Source organism: Lampetra fluviatilis, chromosome 23 (genome assembly GCF_964198595.1).
Source record: "Lampetra fluviatilis chromosome 23, kcLamFluv1.1, whole genome shotgun sequence".
NCBI classification, from domain to species: Eukaryota; Metazoa; Chordata; class Hyperoartia; order Petromyzontiformes; family Petromyzontidae; genus Lampetra; species Lampetra fluviatilis.
Window position 1 is genome coordinate 13,153,938 of NC_136297.1, and position 27,706 is coordinate 13,181,643.

A 27,706-nucleotide genomic window follows, 5' to 3' on the forward strand; every position below is an offset into this window, starting at 1 on the left:
TACATCATAACCAGAAGCTCGTAAGAGCGCATTAGAGGCATACGTTACGGTATGACCTCTATCATAAAACCGTATTGTTACAAGTCGTCTGGAAGGCCGATATATACACAAATAAAAAATATGTTGTGTGTTCAGATAGAGAACAGAAGCTGACCTATTTAATGTACCGTTTACCCACAATGCTCCACTACAGCACTGCGTGAGGTTTCACACAACATTGTGATGGATCGTGTCAAGTGGATACTGTGGGACACCGCCGCTTTGCAACTCACCACATGTATGTGTGATGGGTGGGTGCTTTGTACTTTTTTTATTTTCTCCACAGTAAATAAAAAACAATATATGAAGTGAGGTATTCCACAGGATCAAGTGTGGCCATTGCTTTGGATAGAGAATGGGGATCTACAGTTCTTGGCACAGCGGCAGCATGCCAAACCAACACCAATCCATCGCTGAACCTAGACCATTTTCCGCCGGTAAAGCTTCATGATGTCCAGGTCATTTAGCTTTTTCCATAATTTCTTCTCGAGGGATAGATCGTGGTTGACGTAAAAGACAAGCTTTTGCTTTTTGTCAAAATAATGGTCTGGAAATTTCCTGAAGTTGCTGGTAATGAAGCCATATGCAGAGACCTGCAACAAACAGAAAGTAATCAGTTAATGCCCTCTGTCAATCCCCTGCTTGGATGAAGGCCTCCCCATGCCGTGTCGCTCTTGGGAATTGTATCACCATACTTCACCAATACTGGTCAGTGCGGATTGCTCCTTTGGGGTGCTACGCAGGACTAGTTCAGATAGCACTCATCACTGATGTTAGCCGTGTTCCATAATCAAACACAGGCTGTTAGGTTTACAAGAGTGCCCTAACCACCACCACTCACCCCAGTCATTAATACTGTTAATTCATATTGTTTAATTAATGTTGGTGGAGGGTCTTAAAGAAAAACATTTGGCCAGATCTTTTTGTGGCCGAGGCCAATAAACATTTGTGCATCTCCATACAGTTTAACAGAAAATACGGACATTTAAAAAATCATATTTACAAATTTGCAAGTGCTCCTGTTGTGATGGGATCCATGCCCGTGGCCTTGTCAGGGTATAACTCACAGCCCACATCACAATCCTTCCTCACATCAGCACTCCTCTAGTTGCTTAAGGCACAGAATTTTGCACCTGGAACTAATGCCATCTTTTGGCTTATTAACGTTCAAAAAAGTTTCACGCAGGTTCAACGAATCCCGGGATAACCAGTTGCCAAGGGTGAAGTCTCGGACACACACAGTCCGGTAGCTCACCACTAGCACCCCTGCGGGACAACCGCATCTGTAAGTGGCGTTGGGCAGGACACAGTACGAACAGGGATGATGAACGGTAGTCAACTCATCGCATCACCCACAGGCTATCCACAGGTTATGGGCATCATACCTGGACTCCCCTCATGTGTAACTTTCTCTCGAGCAATGGTCATCCTATTATCCGCCGTTATCACGATTTTACCCCCGTGGATAAGTGGAGTGAAAATGGCAGATAATAGGATCCATCATACGGGTCCACCATATGGGTCCACCAAATGGGTCCTCCATGTCGCTGTGCATAAGAAAAGTGCTGCTGAAGTTCTGTGACATCACTATTCCGGCTGTTCCCCGACACATGGTGATGTACTGCGTGATGCAGGGTTCTCCAAGGACATTCGGATATGATTACGATTGCGCACTTGGAACATAGTTGGGATAAAGCAACGAGATTTTAAAAAATACCACAAAGACTCAACATGCTGGAATCCTCAACTCCTTCTCGTTCATAAATAAAGCCGCTGTCATCCATCCATGGCTTGTATCCAGGATTACCTCGTCACACGTGTGCAGAGCGGTTAGCAGAGCTATGGCGCCTGTGCTGGGCCTGTAGAAGTTTCTGAAGTCCGTTTGAAGGATCCCCGAAGGCAGGAAACTGAAAGAAATAAAACAAGGAGATGAATTCGTGTTGAACAAACTATTCTTGTGCCTCGTGCTAGATGAGACAAATTAAATGCAAAACCAATTTAATTACGTGATGGTGTTTTTGAGCAGACATTGTTGACCAGGCTGGAGCCAGCATCTGACTGCACTTGAGATTTTTTTTTTAATCAAAGGCAACCGTCTGGATTCGAATCCAGGCCCCTCAGCGTTGCCAGCTCGGCACACAGACCTCCGAGATCTCCGGCCACCTCTCGGTGCTCGAGTGGCCTGGCTCCTTTTGTTTTTGTTACCGATCTGCTCTTTTTGTCAGCTCAGCTGTACACAGCGAGGGCTCACACCCTTGACACGGAGAACGTGGAGAGATTCACTTCAATGGCCAACAAGGGCACTCTGCGGCCCCAACGCCGGAGTTGAGAGCCAATTATCCGTCTGGATTACGCACGGGTGACGTACGCTGGGCACTAGACAGAGACCATGTTTTCACTCCGTACCACGCTTGGAATTCCTGGCTCATGGTTTCTAGAGATAGTTTTAACCTCTCATTCTTCCAAATATGTCCCTTTGTGTGTGATGCTTTACATATGACCATTTTTTACTCGAATTTTTTTTTCCCATTTCAAACATTGGAAGGGAATCAAGTTTAGTGTTTGTACGCGCACATGGAACAATAATGCAGTGCAGTGGTTAGCAGCGCACTGCTCTTTGAACCCAGCAACCCAAGATCCCCCACAGCTAACATCGGCGGAGGAATATTATTATGCAAATCTCCACAGTGAAGAAATCCAATTCCACGAGTAAACGATGATTTCTCAGGAGGAGGATGACGACGTTCAGGACATGACACCTAAGGAAGGAACCATTGCCCCCTTCACAGTAGGAGAAAAGGAAAGCTCCTGGATCAGGCGAAATAACTGTGGGCATCATCAATGTAGAGGGATCAGAAATAAAATGTGCGGACCTATTTACTAAGCATTTAGACAGAAGTGAATGACCTCAATCACATGCAAAAATCACGCCTAAAATTGCAATTAATTTCAAAAACAGAGAAACTGATTTGAGGAGTCGGACTCCTCAGACTAGAATCACACATGGGTGAATCGCTGACAAAGGTCTTGGGGAACAACATTATGGACGTTTGAGAACCCAAACAACCGCATGAGTAAGTGCGAGCTCGGGGCAAGCCTCTTCCATCATTGGCCACACAGCCCTCAACCAACACCTTTAAGAGGCTAATGGACATCATTTGGCCTGACTGTCTTGCCACGTATCAAACTAAGAAGAGCTATCGTTCTGATGCTCGTGTCGGCTGCTCGACTGCTCTGCCTGCAGGTTGCTCTTTTGAGGTCTCCAGGCTGCTGCCTCGACCTCGTTCCGTGTGCCAGCAGAGTGAACTTACTTGTTTTTCAGATACCGTAGAAAATCCGGATGAAGCATTTTAATCTTCTTTGCAACGTTCTCTTTTCCAAAGTATTTCCAAGGCCTGAAAGCAAAAAACAAGATGCATTTGCTGACAAAAGTCACATTTTTCCAAACGTTGTTTAGGATATACAGCACTCGATACGCACACAAGGTATGCAGTTCTGTTAATGTTATCATCAGTAATGGTCTGCATCAGCGCATATATATACATACTTGAGAGGAGTTTGGGATTTTCATATTTAGGATTTTTGGGGACAAATACAGATAAATCATGGGACCTCCTTTGCCAGGACCAAAATATGAGAATCGGTAAAAAAAAAAACCTCTTCTCAAATACAGAAAAGTTATTAGATGTTCAGGTCGTTTATTTTAGAGTAATTTGACGTGTCTTTGTGCTAACAAAGGTGGTGTCACACAGCACCACGCGACTCCACTGTTGGCAATGTGCAGTCAGCCCCCACTCTAAACCTCCCTCGGTCACGCGTGTGCATTTGGGCATATAGACATGGACACACAAACACACGCGGAGACACACACAGAGATGCAGAGATAGAGAGCCGCACACACAGAGACACAGGCACTAAAACACAAAGACACAAACACACACAGGAACATTGAGACAGACACAGAATATTTATTCTGGAGGAATCCGATGAGCTATGAAGGTAGTTTTCCCAGATGTCCATAAGGGACGGGTCAGAACGTTAAAACAACAAACAATACAAAAACACAGGAGCACAACGTATAGGAAAGGAAAACAAAGCACCTTAAAAAATATATACAAATAAAAAACACTATTTTTATCTTACCATATAAAGCCCACGGAGTTATTAACTTATTTTTCAGAAGTGACCTGGCCACAAATGAAAGCTCAACAAAGTGACTTACCATGTGGAAATTTATAGCAGCACACACAAACACGGAAACACACACGCAGAGCGACACGGAGACACGGACAGAGACAAGTAAACACCCACAAACATACTCAGGTAGTTGCGTAAATCCTTGTCACAGATTTTGGCACCACTCGATATCCTTGCACTCAGTAAGTACCTTGAATTTTTCCCGCACTGTACGTACGTTAAGAAAGAAGTTCAACATATGTACATACAGCCGTGCTAATCGAAGGTATGATTATCACGGCGAGGTTAGCATAAACAGGTTTGTAAATGCATTCTCAGCTACAATGCATTCCCACTCAACCCACCCACTGTGATTAGTCATGAGCAGAAATCGAACTCGGGTCACCGGGTTCAGAGCAGTGCAGCACTGCGCCACCACTCCCCACCACACACACACATCCCAGCCATTGCTTACCGGTCATTCTTGTCTTCCCCTTTGTGGACGAGGCTTCCCCTCGCTGCAGCAGTCACCATGTAGTAGTCCTGGTAGCCGCAAGGGATGAAGATGTAGCGCGTCTCCTGCGAGGCACAGCGTAAGGAAGGACATGAACACTCGTGCCATACAGCGACAAACCGCCCGGGTTCCATCCCCGACCCAGGAACCTTTCTACGTGGACTTTGTACGGTCAACCCCTGTTCTGCATGGGTTTCCCCCCATAGCTTGAAACACAGACGGTGCAACTGCTGTTGTCCCAATCATCCCAATGCTGAAAATATTACCTGCAAATTATGCAACTGGAATCGCACACACCAGAAACATCGCAACCTACTGCGGAAATTTGACAGGACCCTCCTGCAATAATCTTGAGGCTTTCCTGGGTAAAATGTAACATTTTTTTTGTTTAATATCGTTTGCTTCCTCTTGGACCCCCCCCCGCCCCACTCCGCTCGCATTCCTCCTTGTACACCCACAAGCCACATTTTGAGAAAATAAATTTTTTAAATATTTTTACTACAACTTAAAAGTTCTTACTTTATCTAAGCCACGTAAAGGTAAAGGTGCAGCCCTGCAATAACTCGTTCACTCCACTGCTGGCAGATGGGTCTCGATGAAGGAGAGCGACAAGAGAACCCTTCTCCAGGGTATTTGGCCTACTCTTCCATGCTGGCCAGACGTTATGGAAGAGGCGGGAATACCCCCACTGTACCTCACCACACGCGACCTGTCCCACGGACTAACTGTGGTGAACCCATTCGAACTGCTGGGTGGACAGGGTGGGAGGTTGTTCCAACTACGCCACCAGGAGATCGAACTGGCGACCTCTGGATTATAATGTTCCGAGTTACGCATGCAAACCTGTCCACGACATCCATAAATGAAACCAGACGATACGACCAAAGCGACGAAAACATTCACTCCGTAGCGGGGAAGTGACAATAAGCAGGGCACGCTGCTTATCGTTTCAGGCTTTAAGCAACTTAATTTGTCTACTGGATCCAAGTGGAGCATGTTGTCGTGGATGATTGTGTGGTCACTTTTCCGTTTACAAAATGCCGGTTTGCGCACAGAAGAAGATACAACAGCCACGTAAGATTCACAATGCTGCAGGTGTGTTTGTTTTTTTCTCCACAGATTTGACAAACGCACAGGTATCACAGGTATGTGATATCTGGGAGCAGTCACAGTCATACCTGCGTATGTTTCCAAGTTGCGACGCTGACGGTCGTCACTCGGCACATTGTTTATGTTATCAGTGTATAAATGGTTTTCATTTATTGATCTTGATCCTAATAAGTTATCTTGAGCACCACTTTGCAGCCTTCATTACAAAATCCTCTCATTTCCATTTGTTATGAATCCTACATCATCAATCGATGTTCGATGGTCAATCTATCCCCCTTTGTTTCACAAATCCCATTTTGGGAAAACACCTGCTAACGCCGTGGAGAAAAGCTCTGGCGAAAGCGCGTCTCTTCTTCCGATCCGCTAATGCCTTGACGGACTCCCAGCAGCCTTTTCTCATGATGCACCACTGGAAGCTGAGCAGGGTCACAGATGGAATGCATGGGAAAAGAGGAATGTGAGAGGGAAGGAGAAGATAAAGAATTGAGAAGAAGAGAAAAAGGTTGTTAAAGGGAGGGGTAATCGGGAACAAGGGGTCAGGAGAGGTGAGGGAGGAGGAGGAGGCTACATCAGGCCCTTGAGGTCGCTGCTGCTGCTGCATGGAGAGGCAGCGTCTGTCCTCGCAGGGGGCGGTGGGGAGGGGCTCAGAGTGGCGGTGGCCACACCAGTCACGATTTAGAGATAGAGACGTGAAGGCATTTTGACGGCGAAAACAGATACAGTCGTCCAAATGCTCAAAACCGAGGACCAAAATAAAACATTGACAATTAAAAAAAGTTAGATAAATAAAATAGCTACATTGATGGGGGAAAATATATATGGCTGTCGATGAAATACTTTATATTTGGCGTTGGTTGTGATTCACGCCAGAATTGGGCGGGTCACATGTTGCTCCTATAGATTACACAACGCACCAACCCCCTTAGTGTTCATCTGAGCAGGAAGTGACCTTGACTTGAACAGTAAATACGAGTAGCCGCTGAAAAGTGTAGTAGCAAATTAAATGTTCTCTAAGAATATTAGAAAAATCCCATTATCTGTATGCAGTTATCTATAGAATCATCTGTACTTTACACAATTATGTATATACATGAACATACAAATATACAAATTCTGAAGCCCCAATGTTATAATTAGCATAAGGCCTAGGTTTTTACAGTGCCAACATGAAACACACATACAATACGTGACACGTATAAATGAAATAGTAATAATAATTCTAAAAATGCAATTGTTTCTTCATGCCGGGACGGCATTTCAGAGTGCTTTCCACACAATCAGCGACTTACACGGCATCTCATCTTAATACATTTAAAAGGGCACCCTGAGTGGCAGCCGCCCCTGTGTGGCACAAGGCGACTCGGAAACCTGGCCTGCAAGGAGCGAGCGACAATTGCCGCTACGTGCGATCGCAAATCGAGTAGTTTAGACGCATAGAATGCATAGGCACTGTGGTGCATTCGCTGTTACAATTCAATGTCACCGATCGCAACACTGACAATGGGTTTGTTACCGGGGACCACGAAGGATGCTCAAAGCCAAACTCCTGGTACGCGAGCCTCGAGTTCTTCATCGTGTTTGTGGAGAACAAGTAGAACGAAGTTCTTGTGCCAACGTCACTTTCAAATCCGTCGGTGATGGCTCCGTTCATCCTGCAACGAGGAAGAAAAATAATCATGCACACGCATGGATTGTGTAACACTGCCATCAAGCAGGGTGGCAGCAAAGTGGTCTTAACAGCCATGTGCCTCACGGCAAGAAGAGCCTGGGTTCAATTCCTGACTCGGGCACCTTTCTGTGCGGGGTTTGTACGATTCTCCCCCTGTTCTGCACGGGATTCCTCTGTATGCTCTGGTTTCCTCCCAAAGCTAAACACACACGAGGAATGAGGACTCAAATAAAGGGTCCAAATTGACACATGCATCCTCCTCAACAAGAGGGTCTGAAATGACAACATGTACAATACCGGAATGCAGCGATAAAGATTATTGTGAACGGGCACTTAGTTTTAAAGTTCATGAAAAGAGGCACTTTGTCATAAATAGTTAAGAAACCTGAAAGCCTTTTGGCGCACACTTCCAAACAAGAGCCCAGAGCAATGACATACCAGGGTGACAACGCCACGTGTTGCACAAGATTTATAATGCCAACTATTTTCAGCAATAAAGTCATATCAATACTTCTGACAAATACTGATGAGAAGCTATATGTCATCTTTTCAATCCAAGTAGCTGAAACAACTCTGTAGTTTTAGACATTCCTGAACATAAATGACCACGAATTTCATTGTGCCTGGCCTGTGAAGATGATTCAAAAGCATTCGAATCGGTAGAAATGGATGCAGTTTACAGAGCTCTCACAAAAGCCGCATTGGTTTTCTTTTCGATGAAAACCATTCAGAGATATGGGACGGCCAGACTGAGATTGCAAGAAAAGAGTTCAAAAAGACACTGTTTGACAAGGTGCTGGCATCAGAGTTACGGCGAAGGAGGAGCGACTTCACTCAGCGCGCGTTGCCGGCTTTGAGATGGGTACGGAAAGATGGACACTGCCGTATGTAAGTGCATATGTAGAACTTCTTTCGCACCATACATAGCCAATCGTGCGATTTGGAGGTGCGGGGGAAGGACAAGAAAGTAAACACAAAAAGCAGTTCTAAAGAAATGAGCTTTCAAAATACATTTTAAAGTGCAAAGCTACAATGCCTTCCTAATATAGGAAGGAAGAGCATTCCAGATGGCCGCAGAAGCACATCTGAAAGCGCGCGATGCAGCGACCGTCGATGATTGGCGAAAAGCCGCTGTGATGATGAGCAGAGTCCGCGCGATGATTTATGCTTCTTGACGAGATCAGTGAGGTATTGCGGTTCATTCGTAGCAAGCACTTTGTGTGTGTAATGAGAGCGGCCTGATAACGCATTTGTTCGGCAACCAGAAGCCAATGCAGCCCGGCGAGCACCGGACGAACACGGTCCGCGGCCCTTACCTGAACACGTAGTCGTGAGCGTCGATTTCCTTCCCCATGCCGGCCCCGCTGAGGATTCCTCCGTTCCCCACCACAGCGCAGCGCACGCACCTCCCGCCCCCCTTCCCCATGCGGTCGTCGAAGAGCTCTCGGTTTTCCGGTGCGCCGAGGGACTCCATAGCATCCACCATGTCTGCACACACCAGGAAATGAGTCCAGTTTGAGTTGTATTCACCCCGGCTCTCTTACAAAGGGAAGGGCATGGAGCGCGAGCAAGGCGGTGACAACGAAACGAAGACAAAAACTGTCGATAATGGAGATATTAGGTTCGGGGAACGAAGTTGTGCGTGGCATTTGCGTGCGTTTAATTATAATCTTGATACACAAAGATAAACAAAGAACGAAACTGTTTTTGCAGCAGACATTTGCATTGCAAATTCTGTGTTACGATGTCAGAAATTCGACAAGCCTAGGGTGGAACCACGAAAACACAACATCGTACATCACAACTCACTGGCCACAGAGATATCGAAAGATATGGGAAAAGGTCACATTTGTGACCATCTGTAGAAAATGATACAAATTATTCGGTGAAATAATGTTTAATAGACGACGTTTCAAGCAACGGCCATTCTGATGAGCGTATACATAGAGAGGCCGCAGAGAGTTGGTGGATAATAAGAGTTGCAGGCGTGTCTCGCCGCCTATTCGATAATATTCGTTTAAGGCCACAGCGTTTATTGACGAGCGAGTGCCGTGCCAGGTGGGTGGGCACATGGCAGAGCCGCGGGGGTTGGTCGGGGGCGGCCTTCATCCAGCAGTGGATTGATCCCAGCTCACGACAGTGAGTAACAATGTCAAAAAGCAGTTCGTGGTGATGATGCAGCTGAAAGTAAAATGTGAACAGGGTAAGCTACACCCTAGCTGCAGGGTAGAGTGCCTGTCCCAGCCATGCGAGTGTAATTGCGACTTGTATGTATGCGTAATGACAACACTAAACACACAGCCACACACACTGGTGACGCCCCCCCTCCCCCCCATTGCTGAAATGTCTCCACAAGGGTCAGAATAATGATGCAGTGAATCTCGATTCCAAACCCAGATAATTTCAAGCAAATGATATGCAAATATTTATTTTCTTTTTTAAACACAGCTTTTGAAGACAAGCTGAAAGCATCGAGTGACCCGAAGTAAACAACACTGTCAACGTTGTAGCAAACTGCAGCCAATTCCCACATTGACTTTATAGTAGTTTGTATGAACCATTGTTGCGATTAATGAGATCACAAAATCGTTACTAACAAATGTAACTCCCCATTTTACAGTGAGAAAAAAACATCACTTCTATAAAAAATAAAATGTCAATTCATTGCCGTGCTCTCCGTGCGTCTCGCATGAGTGAGCGTCGGGCATTTTCTCGGCGTGTCTCCAAACCACCTTCAACTCCCGTGGGCGGAGATCGGACGGTGCTTTCGCCACCGCAAAGATAATGTTCCAGACCCACACTCCCAGGCCCAAATGTGCAAGCACTTGCCATAAACGGCGCCCACAGCTCTTAAATAATCTACTGCAGGCTGCTACAATGAAAAACACCCCCCTCCCCCCTCGTTCCCCCTCCCCCCCTCTCCCACCACCCCACCCCTCAGAGATGGCCGTAGCTTGACCGTCGCGCCGGTTCGGCAGACAACGCAGGTTGGCATCTCCTGATTTGTCATCAAGTTCTTGGCCTCGCGAGTTCTTGCTCCCTCCTTTTGGGGCCAAAGGGTCTCTACTGACAAGAACTCCCGAGAGCCCCTCTGCTCTTAAACACTGGCCACAGGTCTTGGGAGAGGTGGGAGCACCGACACTACACCCCACCGCACGCGGACCTGCAATTTGGTTGTCCTTCACAAGGTGCAAGTTTATTCCAAACCGTGCGCGGCCCTCGACAAATCCTACGCGTAAGCCGGACGGGCGGACATACCGGTCCAGTTCATGCCTCTCCAGCCGTAGGGGAGGCGGTACTTGGTGAGTCTCTGCCACTCGTTGAAGTTGAGGTGGCTCTTCCACAGCAGCACAGGCAGGTCAAACTGGAACAGTCCGCGCAACTCCGCGGTCGCCATCACCCTTTTGCGCAGGCTTTGTGGGCAGCTCTAAATCGCATCACCAGAGCATCGAATCGTTAGTCAAGTCGGCATCGGTTACTTCCCCAACAGTTTGCCAGGCACAGGGACCCAAAAAGGCCCAAAGCGTAATGTATCCAGCAACAAACAGCACCATCAAAGTTGTAATGGACAGGGTCAAACAATGTTTGTGGAGTTGAACAAAGTCGTAGGAGCCTGCGAAATGAGACAATGCGAGGAGAGAATTCCCAAGTGGAGCGGGGTGCGAGAGAAGAAGCACATCAAGAGAAGCGAGGCGCCCTGCGGTGTGAGTGAGTGGGTGGGCAAGTGTGTTGTGTCCTGCGGTGTGAGTGAGTGGGTGGGCAAGTGTGTTGTGTCCTGCGGTGTGAGTGAGTGGGTGGGCAAGTGTGTTGTGTCCTGCGGTGTGAGTGAGTGGGTGGGCAAGTGTGTTGTGTCCTGCGGTGTGAGTGAGTGGGTGGGCAAGTGTGTTGTGTCCTGCGGTGTGAGTGAGTGGGTGGGCAAGTGTGTTGTGTCCTGCGGTGTGAGTGAGTGGGTGGGCAAGTGTGTTGTGTCCTGCGGTGTGAGTGAGTGGGTGGGCAAGTGTGTTGTGTCCTGCGGTGTGAGTGAGTGGGTGGGCAAGTGTGTTGTGTCCTGCGGTGTGAGTGGGTGGGTGGGCAAGTGTGTTGTGTCCTGCGGTGTGAGTGAGTGGGTGGGCAAGTGTGTTGTGTCCTGCGGTGTGAGTGGGTGGGTGGGCAAGTGTGTTGTGTCCTGCGGTGTGAGTGAGTGGGTGGGCAAGTGTGTTGTGTCCTGCGGTGTGAGTGAGTGGGTGGGCAAGTGTGTTGTGTCCTGCGGTGTGAGTGAGTGGGTGGGCAAGTGTGTTGTGTCCTGCGGTGTGAGTGGGTGGGTGGGCAAGTGTGTTGTGTCCTGCGGTGTGAGTGAGTGGGTGGGCAAGTGTGTTGTGTCCTGCGGTGTGAGTGAGTGGGTGGGCAAGTGTGTTGTGTCCTGCGGTGTGAGTGAGTGGGTGGGCAAGTGTGTTGTGTCCTGCGGTGTGAGTGGGTGGGTGGGCAAGTGTGTTGTGTCCTGCGGTGTGAGTGAGTGGGTGGGCAAGTGTGTTGTGTCCTGCGGTGTGAGTGAGTGGGTGGGCAAGTGTGTTGTGTCCTGCGGTGTGAGTGAGTGGGTGGGCAAGTGTGTTGTGTCCTGCGGTGTGAGTGAGTGGGTGGGCAAGTGTGTTGTGTCCTGCGGTGTGAGTGGGTGGGTGGGCAAGTGTGTTGTGTCCTGCGGTGTGAGTGAGTGGGTGGGCAAGTGTGTTGTGTCCTGCGGTGTGAGTGAGTGGGTGGGCAAGTGTGTTGTGTCCTGCGGTGTGAGTGAGTGGGTGGGCAAGTGTGTTGTGTCCTGCGGTGTGAGTGGGTGGGTGGGCAAGTGTGTTGTGTCCTGCGGTGTGAGTGAGTGGGTGGGCAAGTGTGTTGTGTCCTGCGGTGTGAGTGAGTGGGTGGGCAAGTGTGTTGTGTCCTGCGGTGTGAGTGAGTGGGTGGGCAAGTGTGTTGTGTCCTGCGGTGTGAGTGAGTGGGTGGGCAAGTGTGTTGTGTCCTGCAGTGTGAGTGAGTGGGTGGGCAAGTGTGTTGTGTCCTGCGGTGTGAGTGAGTGGGTGGGCAAGTGTGTTGTGTCCTGCGGTGTGAGTGAGTGGGTGGGCAAGTGTGTTGTGTCCTGCGGTGTGAGTGAGTGGGTGGGCAAGTGTGTTGTGTCCTGCGGTGTGAGTGGGTGGGTGGGCAAGTGTGTTGTGTCCTGCGGTGTGAGTGAGTGGGTGGGCAAGTGTGTTGTGTCCTGCGGTGTGAGTGGGTGGGTGGGCAAGTGTGTTGTGTCCTGCGGTGTGAGTGAGTGGGTGGGCAAGTGTGTTGTGTCCTGCGGTGTGAGTGAGTGGGTGGGCAAGTGTGTTGTGTCCTGCGGTGTGAGTGAGTGGGTGGGCAAGTGTGTTGTGTCCTGCGGTGTGAGTGGGTGGGTGGGCAAGTGTGTTGTGTCCTGCGGTGTGAGTGAGTGGGTGGGCAAGTGTGTTGTGTCCTGCGGTGTGAGTGAGTGGGTGGGCAAGTGTGTTGTGTCCTGCGGTGTGAGTGAGTGGGTGGGCAAGTGTGTTGTGTCCTGCGGTGTGAGTGGGTGGGTGGGCAAGTGTGTTGTGTCCTGCGGTGTGAGTGAGTGGGTGGGCAAGTGTGTTGTGTCCTGCGGTGTGAGTGAGTGGGTGGGCAAGTGTGTTGTGTCCTGCGGTGTGAGTGAGTGGGTGGGCAAGTGTGTTGTGTCCTGCGGTGTGAGTGAGTGGGTGGGCAAGTGTGTTGTGTCCTGCGGTGTGAGTGGGTGGGTGGGCAAGTGTGTTGTGTCCTGCGGTGTGAGTGAGTGGGTGGGCAAGTGTGTTGTGTCCTGCGGTGTGAGTGAGTGGGTGGGCAAGTGTGTTGTGTCCTGCGGTGTGAGTGAGTGGGTGGGCAAGTGTGTTGTGTCCTGCGGTGTGAGTGGGTGGGTGGGCAAGTGTGTTGTGTCCTGCGGTGTGAGTGAGTGGGTGGGCAAGTGTGTTGTGTCCTGCGGTGTGAGTGAGTGGGTGGGCAAGTGTGTTGTGTCCTGCGGTGTGAGTGAGTGGGTGGGCAAGTGTGTTGTGTCCTGCGGTGTGAGTGGGTGGGTGGGCAAGTGTGTTGTGTCCTGCGGTGTGAGTGAGTGGGTGGGCAAGTGTGTTGTGTCCTGCGGTGTGAGTGAGTGGGTGGGCAAGTGTGTTGTGTCCTGCGGTGTGAGTGAGTGGGTGGGCAAGTGTGTTGTGTCCTGCGGTGTGAGTGAGTGGGTGGGCAAGTGTGTTGTGTCCTGCGGTGTGAGTGAGTGGGTGGGCAAGTGTGTTGTGTCCTGCGGTGTGAGTGAGTGGGTGGGCAAGTGTGTTGTGTCCTGCGGTGTGAGTGAGTGGGTGGGCAAGTGTGTTGTGTCCTGCGGTGTGAGTGAGTGGGTGGGCAAGTGTGTTGTGTCCTGCGGTGTGAGTGGGTGGGTGAGCGAGTGTGTTGTGTCTTGCGGTGTGAGTGAGTGGGTGGGCAAGTGTGTTGTGTCCTGCGGTGTGAGTGGGTGGGTGAGCGAGTGTGTTGTGTCTTGCGGTGTGAGTGAGTGGGTGGGCAAGTGTGTTGTGTCCTGCGGTGTGAGTGGGTGGGTGAGCGAGTGTGTTGTGTCTTGCGGTGTGAGTGAGTGGGTGGGCAAGTGTGTTGTGTCCTGCGGTGTGAGTGGGTGGGTGAGTGTGTTGTGTCCTGCGGTGTGAGTGGGTGGGTAAGCGAGTGTGTTGTGTCTTGTGGTGTGAGTGAGTGGGTGGGTGAGTGTGTTGTGTCCTGCGGTGTGAGTGAGTGGGTGAGCGAGTATGTTGTGTCCTGCGGTGTGGCGAGTGAGTGAGTGGGTGGGTGAGCGAGTGTGTTGTGTCTTGCGGTGTGAGTGAGTGGGTGGGCAAGTGTGTTGTGTCCTGCGGTGTGAGTGGGTGGGTGGGTGAGTGTGTTGTGTCCTGCGGTGTGAGTGGGTGGGTAAGCGAGTGTGTTGTGTCTTGGTGTGAGTGAGTGGGTGGGTGAGTGTGTTGTGTCCTGCGGTGTGAGTGAGTGGGTGAGCGCGTGTGTTGTGTCCTGCGGTGTGGCGAGTGAGTGAGTGGGTGGGTGGGCGAGTGTGTTGTGTCCTACGGTGTGAGTGGGTGGGTAAGCGAGTGTGTTGTGTCTTGCGGTGTGAGTGAGTGGGTGGGTGAGTGTGTTGTGTCCTGCGGTGTGAGTGAGTGGGTGAGCGAGTATGTTGTGTCCTGCGGTGTGGCGAGTGAGTGAGTGGGTGGGTGAGCGAGTGTGTTGTGTCCTGCGGTGTGGCGAGTGAGTGAGTGGGTGGGTGAGTGTGTTGTGTAATGAGCGAGTGGGTAGGTGAGTGAGTGAGTGGGTGGGTGAGTGTGTTGTGTCCTGCAGTGTGGCGAGTGAGTGAGTGGATGAGTGAGTGTGTTGTGTCCTGCGGTGTGGCGAGTGAGTGAGTGGTTGGGCGAGTGTGTTGTGTCCTGCGGTGTGAGTGAGTGGGTGGGCGAGTGTGTTGTGTCCTGCGTTGTGGAGAGTGAGTGAGATGGTGGGTGAGTGAGTGAGATGGTGGGTGAGTGAGTGTGTTGTGTAATGATTGAGTGGGTAGGTGAGTGAGTGGGTAGGTGAGCGAGTGTGTTGTGTCCTGCGGTGTGGCGAGTGAGTGAGTGGGTGAGTGAGTGTGTTGTGCTCTGCGGTGTGGTGAGTGAGTGAGTGGGTGGGTGAGTGTGTTGTGTCCTGCGGTGTGGCGAGTGAGTGAGTGGGTGGGTGAGTGTGTTGTGTCCTGCGGTGTGAGTGAGTGGGTGGGCGAGTGTGTTGTGTCCTGCGGTGTGGAGAGTGAGTGAGATGGTGGGTGAGTGAGTGTGTTGTGTAATGAGTGAGTGGGTAGGTGAGTGAGTGGGTAGGTGAGCGAGTGTGTTGTGTCCTGCAGTGTGGCGAGTGAGTGAGTGGGTGAGTGAGTGTGTTGTGCTCTGCGGTGTGGTGAGTTGAACACAGCATGGACAAGAGACAAAACGCAGTCTGGTCCTATCTTTGACTCTTCGTTTTCACGTTCGAACGTAATGCAAATGTGGTCAGGAGAAAAAATTTTTACCTTGGCTTTCTCTACCAAAATAAGCATCGTCTCCCAAACCGTAAACATATCGTTTATGCTCCCATATTGGCTGTTCAATTACTGTGATGTGGCTACAAAAACGATTATGCGACCGTGCTTTCTAAGACAACTCCAGTGTCTCACTCTGGATTGATGTTGGTCTTAGATGGACAATTTACAAAACCCATCCCTGGTAGACTGCATCACCCGGCCACACTTGAATATCCCCAGCGACAATCATTGTGCTATGTTCAAATAGATATCAATCACAAACAGGTATGGTTGTCATCTACCCGAGTCATTAATTTTGCTGCCAAAACCATAAGACCTACGTGCCCCAACCCATTTACTGCCTCGAGGCAGAACTCAACGTCGGCGCAACAATTTATCGAATATTTTCACAACGAATGCAACTGCTCAAACTCGTGCCACAACCATTATCGCCATCTGATTACTCATTCGTGGATTTGCATCGCTCCGTATCGATTTGTTTCGCAGGGCTACGCGGCTACGCCCTCACCTGCACAGTGAACAGAAATGGATTCTCCACGCGTGCGGACGTGGCAAGGATGGGCGTGCGTGCACCGTAGCTCGGTTGCTCAACCGTACACAGTGCGTGACGACGTCTCAATACAGAAACTGCAAACTCAATTCGACTTTAAAATCCTACAAAAACAAACGCAATGAGTGACTGTAAAATGACGGTGAAGGATTTCACTGTGGAAGCGACCATGTGCGACTGGATTTACGTTAACAATCGCAAAATAAAACACCATTAAGTAATACAGTGCCAGGAGACTTTTAGTCACAGCCCTATTGTCCGTGACTTCCATCATCCAAAACTAAAGCTCCAGTGACTTCCATCATCCAAAACTAAAGCTCCAGTGACTTCCATCATCCAAAACTAAAGCTCCAGTGACTTCCATCATCCAAAACTAAAGCTCCAGTGACTTCCTAACAATCGGAAGGAAGAGCGATCCAGACAGCCGCAAAAACGCATCTGATAGCGCGCGATGCGGTGACCATCTTTGTTCGATGGCTAGCCAAAAGCCGCTGCTGCGAGGGTGAGCGGTGATGGCGTGACGGCAACTTGTACAATACTCAAGAGAAACAATCCGACGAGCTGGAAGGGGGTCAGTTTAACGTCACCAGCCACGCAATTAAATTAGCCGTCAGTGTCCGAGGTGTTACGTTTCGCACCGACTCAAATGAGGGCAAGCCCCATGGAAACTAGAGGAGGCGTCAAAAGGTTGTCAAACGACACCCATTCTGGAAAAAGAGATGCTTGCAAATAGCCATTATTGTTTAACATTGCCAAAGAGCGAGAACGATGACGAAGCTGTAACGTGTGTAACCATACGGTACGTACAATATATGTATGTTGCCTTCCCCCTACCATGCTGCGGCAACAGCATTGAGCGGAGCTCATTTCCTTTGGCAGCCAAAGCGACGCTGCGCTGATGCTGCCGACAACGACAACGCAAATAAAACGGTCCTCGCCGGACGGTGCGTGGCTGGCCGACCCCGTGAGCTGGCGAGCCGGGTTGCCTCCGGGTGCTATGTGGGCGGCCAAGGTCAGGCGTCGCCCGCTCGCTATTTGACCGAGAGCCGGGCGACGTTGACCGGGATCGTTTACAACGACATTGACGTCGCCTCGCGAGCTCTCGATGTTCAAACGACGCCGACCTCGACCGCCCCATCGGCCGATGCCAGGCCCGTTCTTTTTTTAGCTAAGGTCATCGTAGCCGGAAATCTAATTTCAAAACTAATTTCTTGAGAACTGCTTTTTGTTGTCCTTCCTCCACGCCTCCGATTAGCACGGTTGGCTATGTACGGTGCGAAAGAAGTTCCACGTACGTACAGACAACGTGCGCCCTCCTACGAATGGGAGTCCTGCTTCTGTGCCGGTTAACAGTGTTGAACGTGAATATCGCAGAGGGCCAAGTCAAACAGCCTCGTTAACAATGAGCACGCAGGGCGAGTGCGTCCCGGTCCCGTCGGAGAGCAGCCGTTTCCGGATGCTTTACGCATATCATATTGCATTACCCGAGGTACCGCGCTAGCGTGTTAATAAACAAAATACTCCGTTGTAAGTTGTTGGGGGTTTTTTTTTTTTTTAAACAGTCACTGAGCACAGATCTAAAGGCCCAAAACGTCAAGCGCCAGCAATATAGATCTATGAAAGTTGCAATGTATAATTGTTAAACATGTTAATTGAACCGAGAATTCAAAAAGCAAAAATTATCAAATTATCATTTTATAAAACAATCATTTAAAAAATGTTCTATGTCTTTGCAAGGGGGTCACAATGTGCGTAGGAACCGACACGGGGCTCGCCGCTGTAGCCCCCCCGGCAGCGAATTGGCGAGTCGCCGCTTGCACGCAGAGCCCCTTAAACCAACAACACCGCAGCAAACAGCAGCAAATGAACATTTGCTTGAGGGGACAGAGCCCGGGTTACGTTTACATTTTGAGGCAAGTGATTTATGGCCATCGTAAGATGTTGGGCGTTGCTTGTTTCCCGAAATATCCACCCCCGCACCATCTACGTTGAAGTCAATGCGCGTGCAATGATCAGTGCGATGTATGCCAAGTCAAACATAGCGTACGAGCCTACGGATCTCTGTGCGAGTTGTGAGTCCTCGGTGCGAGTTGTGAGTCCTCGGTGCAGTGCACGCCAGCGCTGTGGGGCATCTCAGAGTTTTGCCAATTTTGGTCTTGAACAAACACTGTGGGTAGGCAAGAAAGTGTGTGCGCGTGCATTGAAGGTGAACTTGGCTCAATAAACCTCACTTCGACTTGAAGGGGAAGGTGAAACTGGTCTTGCGACAAAGGTCACCGATGAGTGGAGCAGTTTGGAAGATAGAGCCCAAAGGTGGAATGACAAATACGGAGCGAGTATTCTCCCCCCCTCCTCTGTCTCTGATCCATAACAGTTCCATCAACTCATGCAGAGTGGCAGCCGAAAAAAATGTTCTGCTTATACAATAAAACACGCAACGTTGACCCAACGTTCCAACTTGCTTGGCAACGTTGACCCAACGTTCCAACGTTGGGTCAACGTTGCCAAGGAAGTTGGAACCGTTGGCCCCAGGGCGCAACGTTCCACGTTTGCTGGTCAGGGCCGCCAGTGGGCCCGGCACCGCGTCCACTGGGCCCACTCACCGAGGGCGCCGCCTTGGCCTCGCGGTAGTAGTCGTTGTCGTTTCCGATTTTGATGCTTTCGTTGATGTTCTGCTGCAGCCATTCGTGCACGCCTTCCTCCTCGTCGTCTCTGTAGTCGGTCTCCGTCGTCGTGACGATGTCCCCCGCTGCCGGGGCTGCGGTGCTGCCCACCTTGAGTTTTTGAAAGAGCATCTGAGCCCTTTTCCACAAAATGTCCTGGCAGCTGGTGGGGGGGGGGGGGGTGTCACAGTGACAGGGGGCAGGGTTATATGACAGCCGCACGTCCATCGACATTATTTGTCCGAGGTATGTCCGAGGCATAAGAATCATGATACTAATTTACAGCCCTTGCAGTCAATCCACTGCTGATTGAGGGTTCTTGAGCAAATCTAATTGGCGTAAAAACTAACATTCATCAATAACACTGCCTATATAATAAGTGACATTTCATGCAATGGCCGTTCTTTACAGCATGGGTCTCCCTCTCTGGCCTCTAGCTCTGTCACACTCCCTCTCTGGCCTACGTGTTATGAAGAAGAGTCATTGTATTAAATGTTGCTTCTTGTAAGAAAATATATATTTTAAGGTAGTGCTTTTTTGTGAATTGTGCACCACTGACTGCCAACAAAGCAGCATCGCCAAATCATTTGTATAATTAATCATCAGATTACATTCAGTGTGAATTACATAAAGTCCTTGACTGTATATCACAAACGGGCAGTTGGAGCTTTGCTTTATGTGACCAAAATTACTCATTTTGTAGATGGAAATCCCAATTCTGTGTGTCTGTGCATGTCCAAGCATTTGTGAATGTACACGCGAGAAGTATGGACAGACAAAGCACATCCATGCAAATGTAGTGTCATAGCGCTGGCAGGCGGGCAGCAGCGGCAACTGTGATGGACAGATAGCAGCACACGCGCCGGTGAGGGCGTGAGCACGGCGTGTGGGCAGAGGGGAGGAACTGGGGCAAGGATCACGGAGGACCCCGTCTGGAGGCCCCTGGAACCTGCTGGCGGGTTCGAGAAGGGAGGCGCGGTCAGGGCGGAGCCAGGCCGCGCTGCTGGGAGCATCCAAGGAGCCGAGAGCAGCGGGGGGGGGGGGCTCGAGGCGGCCGGTTCTGGGAGTGGACTCGTCTCGTCGTCGCTGTCGTCTCGTCGTCGCCAAACGTCTCCGCTAGATATTGCGCTACGAAGGAGAGGAGTTGGCTATCTCAGTCAGCGCCCCGTCAGTGTTAGACAGCGAGTGTAATTTGCAGGCTAGGCTGAGCTACTGTGGAGTGTGCGGACGAGACCATGAAAGTTGTTTATAAAGAAAGTGCCTCCTGGAAACTCTGTCTCTGAATCATTGACACTACACATGGATGGTCCAAACTCCTCTCACAGCTAGTGACGGATCCCGGGGGGGCGATGGGGTGGATGGAAAAGACAGGGTGGATTAGATGGCCCTGCCCCTTGGGGCCCAAAGTAACCGCTTAACATTTCGAGAGCAGCCCCCACCCCACACACCTTGGGAAGTTTCTCAACCCGCCTATGCACACACACACCTGTTCTTTCTAATGTTATCAAAGTGACATTTCAACGGCTCTCAGACCATTCAATTAAGTTCACTCAATTCTCTCAGATTTCTCCGACCAGTATGGTGAGCGTGGCCAAACAACCCCCCGCGTCTCCACGCGGCGAGGGTAGGCCCTCATCCACCGGTGGGTTGACAAATAGGGCTGGTACAGTACAAGTACCATAGTGGTACAGTGCAAGCACACCAATGCCTGCCCCTTGACCATGGAAAGAGGTTTGTTCATCGACTTGTTGTTAATTTCAACTCGTTTGCCCGTACGCAGTACCATACTGCATACACACGGAACGTTGACCCAACGTTGGCATGGACAGTTGACCCAACGATGGCATGTTTAGTGGGAAGAGCACAATGAGATCAGAAATCCAGGTTTAAAAAAGAAACCTAAATTAAAAAAATACAATCGGAGCAGCAGAGGTGTGGTGACTATTACACAGAATTAAATATCACAAATAGCAAACAATGTCTTCTCAGTTTTGATACCAACAGTTTTATGAAACGTCAAGTCTGTAAATGACAGGAAAACCCCCACCATAACAGAGCAAGTGCAGGCTGGAAAACGACCAGTTTCAAACAACGGCCCACCAAGACGTGTATGAAGCACTCTACCTCTGAGCATTATGCAAACACCATCAGTTTTTCTTGCAGTGCTCTTTCACAATTTGAGCAAATGTGACCGGCTGACAGGGAGCAGTGATGCAGTGATAGACAACCGAGGACCGCTTTCATCACAATTAGGTGTCATCAGCAGTGAGCATTGGTGACCATCCTGTGCCGATGAGTCCTAAGTATGACAAAACCAATCCAGCTGTGTCTTGTTTGAGACATTGTGTAATTTCTTACACGCAAGGGTATACTGCCCTGTGTGTCCAATGGAAGTTGTTGGATTTTGTTCTGCCAAAGATGCTCAGATAGATTGTGACAATTGCCATCAAGTGATGTTGCAGATCTGGACCAGTCCTGTGACCCTATAAACCCTCCCCTTCACCAATTTGCACTGAGCAGCATGGTTAAGTATGACCAAACAACATAAATGATCGATGGGATGGGAGGGCAAAGGATTCTTTAATTACTACTGAATTCCCAATATTTTTGGCAATATTGAAGATGTAGGTACAGGAAATAAAGTATGCTCTTTGTACAGTATCCTGTATATAAGGCTGTGACGATTCAATGGCCAAGTAAATACATTAAATTGTTATTATCAATTACATTTTTGTAGTAGATTACTCAGGCCTCTTAAACATGGTGACCACCCTGTAGTGTCGCTGCCTGAAGGCAGGAAACCCCCACAAGCCACGCCCAGCGTGTCGCATCCGACGATGGAGAAGGCGTCACACGGTGAGCAGCTGTCATCCCCGCGTCAAACTGCCTGGTTACGCTGCGAGAAGTTCAATGTTGATGCCTTCATTTGTTTGCTCTCCGCGGTTGTAATCATTCACAATGGCAAAAGGTTTGGCCTGGAATAACGAAGCTTGGTGGAGGGGGGGGGTCACTGCTGGAGATCCAAGCCTGAGTCTTGTCACAACTGCACTCAACTTGCCTCGCGTCATTTACATATTTGGATTTTATTGAACCATAACGAGAACTCGTTTGTTTAGTTTTTCCTTGAAGTTTCTTATTCCAGAACGTACGTTTGAAAAAAGAAACAGCACTGTCCAAAACGTGAGGTCAGCTGCCAGTACACTGTAGGTGTGTTTGGTTTTTGTTGCAAAGAAGAACATCAGGCACAATAAAGACAGGAAGGTCGAGGATCTGGATGGTGGAGGAGTTTCGATTTAAAGCTTTCGTGACTGCAGGGATTCATCTTCTTGGTTCTTTCGGTAAAGTCACGTAGAAGGGAAACGTCGTGAGAATTGTTTTTTAATATGTTTTTTTATTATTTTATTACTTCCCTTCTACGTGACTTTACCGAAATAACCAAGAAGATGGTGGAGGAGCTGAAGGAAGGGGCATTTGTGGGAATGAAGAGGGCAGAGAACAGATACGGATGGAGATTGCAGCCAACCCAGTAAACATGGAACGTTGAGCCAATGGTTCTCGCCATATGCGAACATTGGTGCAACGTTGGGAGGTTTACTTGGCCAGGAGGTAATGGTGCACTGCGTATGTTCACAATACACCAAACTAAAGCAGCTTCTACCGTGCTTTAATGCTACAGTGCAGGACAATTTGTTCACCTCTCGTGCACGAGGATGACCAAAAGGCTGGTTTGAGCAAGGCGCCACGCATGGAGGATTTTAAGATGGCTACATCCGCTCGGCCAGATTTCCGGATTTTATTTACACAAAATCTAAAGGGTGCTCATGGCACAGTCATGGTAATACATAGCTATTGCTCAACCAAAGTCAATTTCACAACGATACATTATCACACGTTATGAAGGCGAGTTATTTCAGGCCTGAGCAGAGGTGACGTCAGAGATCTCTCAAGACAATGTGAAGGAAAGGAATATTTCAGCGAGATAATCTCCACGAGAAACATTTCAAAATATTGCGCAACGTGTCACATGGATCAGACAGATAACCCAAATGTTCGGTGTCGCAATGTGCATAGTCGTGGCTTTTGAACGACCACTGCACACGAAGGCCTCTTAGCATGGAAGTATGAAGAGTCGTCAGCGGAGTGCTGGACTACAAGTAGGTTACTGACAACAGTCAACGCTACATCAGCAACCTGCAATGCCCCACAAAGCGTTGCCTCTGTGCTCGTTCTCACCCTCGACGGAACCTGCCCACTGCTGCCACGTGGCTTATGGCTCAAGTTCACACCCAGAAGGGATTGGATTCCCTGTAGGACTCACGCCACAGTGGCATTCGCAAAACAGGTGATCACCAACTTGTCCGAGAGCGATCACCTTCCCTCTTACAGCGGTGGGTTCTCAAGCCTCTCGGTATGGTGCCCCCCCCCCCCCCCAATCAAGACACCTGGTCATCGTGGCCCCCCACCCCCACACCTCAGATCCACTCATGGCAACTAAAATGGGTACAGAGCCCTTTATTAGTAATATCTCCTGCACAGTATCCATGCCGCAGCCCTCCAAACCACCTTCCTCATTCATGGCCCTTGGACTCTCCGATTATAGAAGTAATAATCTACTCTACCGATTACCGATTTCATTACTTAATTGCTCAAGAAATAAAATCAAATGGTTACCACCGTCGTCGCCCCACGGCAGTTGACGATCGTGACGTACATTGTCCACGCAAGCACCAAATCTACCGACGCATCTTATTGTTAATACGACGATGGCGACGGTGGAAAGCAACACGCCTCTCGCATACCAGCCGAGTTATTAAAATGCTGACTGAGAATCCACCCACGTCCAAAACTCGAAGCGACGGAATTTCTTTGGCAAGGGGTTTTACGACGAATTGACAAATTCAACAAATCACGCTTCTACAATCGTATATATCCTCTCGTGTTTGGTTTGTCCCGCAAACATTTGTAGTGTTTGCTAATTAAGTGCTCCAAGTACAATTACATTGTGATTATAATTTATTCTTGTCTTTCCAGTAGCATTGTTAATTTGATTGAACGATATTTGTTGCTAAACTGCAAACACGATCATAAGAATGCAAGTCTTTTTCCCATGTGTAATCGGTGGCAAAGCGAACTGAGCGAAATGCAGGTTGCTTGAAAGCAGTACCAACCGTCTGTGTTTTAAATACGCAAACGATACCCGATAGCAGGCATTACGTATATGGACATGCGTATGTGGTTTGCAAAATGCGTACATGACAAATATCAAAGTATCAACAAAGAATATGTTGAATGATTAAAAAAAACTGGTCTAACCTTCTCTGGTATAAATATAGATGTGTTGATGTTCAAACACCAAATAGACACCTATTATTATACAAGGTATTAAGTCTGCATTAACCACACTCACCTGTGGTAAATATAATGTTTAACACGTAGGCTTTCACGACCAGGATACTTTTCTTCAAACCAAAAATTGGAGAAGCTCTAAAACAAGCGATTGAAGCGGACATCTTCGCTCGCATTCGCAAGTGACGACGTCACATTTATCCCTCCATTTAAGACCAAAACAGGTTTTTTTTCACAACTCTGGCTGTCGCCTGATGATGCAAGTTGTAATTACTGGTGAAAAGTCCTACTTGAATTATAAATGTTGTGAGTTTACTCTTCAACACACAGGTGTGCTGTACTAGTAACGAATTGGCAGGTTTTGTTTATGTGACAAACCTTACTAATTGGCTGTGTCAGATGGTGGCGGATTTAACAAACAAATATGCTTTGATAATTATATATTCACTCTTCGAAAATGATTGGCCTACACCAGAGAAAGCCTCACCATTGACAAATTTGTCTCACCAGTGCTGGACCAAAGGCAGCCAAAAAGCGACCAGTACAGGGACAATGCAATGGCAGCCTTTGGTCTCGCATTGGTGACACAAAGCCATGACGACAGAGGATGCCTTCCTGTTTCAGACGTCGGCCGCTGCCCTGGCACACTCAAACACAGAGCACTGCACCCCCAGTCGAGGCAACAATCTGTCACCATTGACTTGTCAATACTGAACCGTACATTGCAATTCGAACTATTGCAGGAACTTTAAACTCTACACCCTCGGATTCCTGAGCTGTTAAATATCGCACCACTGGATATTCGTCACGGTGCTGCCACACGCCATGAACTAAACCGATTGGAAACCGACACAAACCTCCTGCCCATCGACGTCCATCCGACTAATATCCCACAGTCACGCCCAGAACCGTCGCGAGGGTTATGGCGAATCGGGGCGACAGCCCTTGGCCCCGCGCTTTGGGGGGGGGGACGGCGCGTTTCGACGTCACGGCGTCAGGTGTAGTTTGAAGGCGTCAGTTGTGGCTTGTCCCGGGCCCCGCACCCCCCGAGTGACGGCCCTGTGACCACGGCTGAGATACAGAACACGGAAACACGCGGCGCAAACTCCCTGTGACTGGAATTTTAACATGGAAGTTGTGTTCGTGGCCATCCACCACCACCACACTGCCCCGGTTCCACCTTGAACGGAAACAACCGGCAGCACGGGAATAGAATCCGCACCAACCACGGAAGATGCAGAGGAGAAAGTTAAACTCCCAGTGCAGGAGCAGTGTGACAGGAGTATGACAAATGGCAGCCGTTAATTATTTTCTGTTGCAGATAAACTGGCTCGCTACTGGCAGCCAAATGAAATTCTGTTTACAAAAAAAAACAGGAAATAGCAATGACCCAATCTCTCAAAATCCAAGGTCTTAATCGTATTAATACTCAATAGCATCGATATATCAAGACCGACAAAAAATAGGAACAGCCACATTGAGACAGCGTGCAGGTCGTGGCAACTTCCCCAAATAGATATTCTTTGGGTCTTTCGGTAAAGTCACGTAGATAGGTTTAAAGAAAATAACCAAAAACGAAGACGTTTCGATCGTAACACAAGCGGTCGTCATTATGTGTTGCGAGCGAAATGTCTTCGTTTTTTGTTATTTTCTTTGAACCTATCTACGTGACTTTACCGAAGACCCAAATAATATGAATTCCTGCAGTCACGAAAGCTTTAAGTCAAGATTTCCCCATATAGAACCTGGCAATCAGATTCGCTGTCGCCAATATTATTCGCGTAAAATACAGCCCAATTTTTCAAGCCACTGCTTGATGAAGGTCACCCCCCACGCCGTATCGGTGTGAAGGTTGTATGACCATACTTCACCACTCTGGTCAGTGCGGGTTGGTAAAGGGGTGCGGGGGCCAGCCCCGTCAGTCGTGACCGGTAATCGACTCCATATCGCCGGGCTCAGGAGTGCTCCCGAGTCGAGGACACTGGGGCACACAAGTAGGAGCGCACGCGAGTCGCACGCGCCACGCAGCGCCACGCGCAGCAGCGCCAGGCAGCAGGAGCAGCAGCAGGAGCAGCAGGAGGAGGGTGCCCCCCCCCCCCCCGCGTGCCGTCCAAGGCGGTGAGCGCGCTGCGCTGCGAGCCCGACCACCCGACTTGGATTCCCGCTCGCGGCCAACACCGGTGAAAGCGATTCTATTATCTGATGAAGCCGTCCTGGGCCTCCCCTAGGTTGACTCGGCGTCAACAGAGTACCTGGCGCGGTGTGTAAACATCGCCACTAGGGAGACAAAGGCGGCAGAGCGTGGTGCTGGTCACTCACAGCCTCGTGTGCTGTGCCGGCCTTCATAGGTGCTCGCTAACAGCACTTGCCCCAACAGTCTGTTAAGGCTATAGGGGGGGCTTCTTAAAACACACAAATATTACACAGGAAGCGGCTTCATGTACACACTACTGCACGCACACACAAACCCGCACGGACCCACGAACGACACCCCGCAAACCACTCTCCCTCCCCCCAGCCGCCCCCATACCCCCGGTAGCTGTGGAAGTAACCACCACCCAAGGCGCGGGCTGGGGCAAGTGTAGCAGCGAAGTTAGTAGTAGTGATGGTGGTGGTGATGCAGCACATGGACACACGCGTGGAACTGTGGGGAGAGAGCACGGCATCCTCACCTCGCATCGTTGCGCGCACACGAGCTCTTGTGCACGGTGACGTGAAACCCGAAGAGGATCCCGGCTCCCAGCACACACAGCACCACGAAGCCTTTAATGGCCAGGGTCTTGGGCAACACCGCACGGAGGATGCCGCTCACCAACAGCGCCATGGCGCTCGCACGCGGGTCGCTTGGTTCGCCGAACTCTGCGAGTCGCCTCGTACTTTTGACACGACCGTAGCCCTTTGTTGTTGGGGGGGGGGGTAAGACTTGTAGGGAATGTGCGGCTTTGTGATTGTTGAGGCCAGCAGGTCTCGTGGCGAGCGTCTCGAGGAGGAGCGCCTTGCAGAGGGGCTTTTATTCGCGGCCAATGCCTGGCGGGCGGGCGGGCTCTTCCGTCCGCGTGTGCGCCGATTGGCTCCGGGCTGGTGGCAGCGCTCATTGTGCTCAGGTGTCCACTCGCTCTCAACCTGCCCCCGACGTGCCCTGGCTCGGAGGGTTTCATTGTTCCCCCGCCTCTCTCTCTCTCCCTCTCGAAAGTCGCTCACACAGAGCGGACAGAATGTGAAGTTCAGTGAAGAGCAACGCTGAGCTGGCATTACTCATGGCGAGTGGCGGTGTGTTTTTATAAGGCGCTCCGGATAGTAAGACGCACATGTGTGCCCGGTGTCAATAACGTTATACAACAACAACACTCACAATAAAGTTATTTAAAAAACGCATTCGTCAATAACAGTGGCCTGAAAATGCAAACATAATAGGCGACGTTTCGGGCAATGACCAGTCTTCATAGTACTTCAATAGATGAGAAACAGTGGACGATGATAAGAGTTGGAGACTCGCTCTCGTTTACATCACGGGACCCTGATGAGAACTACATTTTTAAAATGTTCCGTGATGCACAGTTTTTAAACAGGCATAGGGAGTTAGACTCAGACAGAC

The 27,706-nt window shown here is 49.6% G+C and overlaps 1 protein-coding gene across 1 annotated transcript; it reads right to left on the reverse strand.

Annotated features, from left to right (window-relative positions):
- Positions 1-61: 61 nt before the first annotated feature.
- On the reverse strand, positions 62-27,181 carry LOC144940940 (alpha-N-acetylgalactosaminide alpha-2,6-sialyltransferase 2-like). The gene is made up of 9 exons (XM_078867450.1): positions 26,784-27,181; positions 18,706-18,928; positions 10,767-10,935; positions 8,825-8,996; positions 7,353-7,491; positions 4,691-4,794; positions 3,351-3,434; positions 1,847-1,946; positions 62-632 (listed from the first exon to the last, which is right to left on the reverse strand). The coding sequence occupies exons 1-9, from the start codon at positions 26,933-26,935 to the stop codon at positions 459-461; spliced, it is 1,317 nt and encodes a 438-aa protein (XP_078723576.1). The 5' UTR covers positions 26,936-27,181; the 3' UTR covers positions 62-458.
- Between the last annotated feature and the right edge of the window lie 525 nt (positions 27,182-27,706).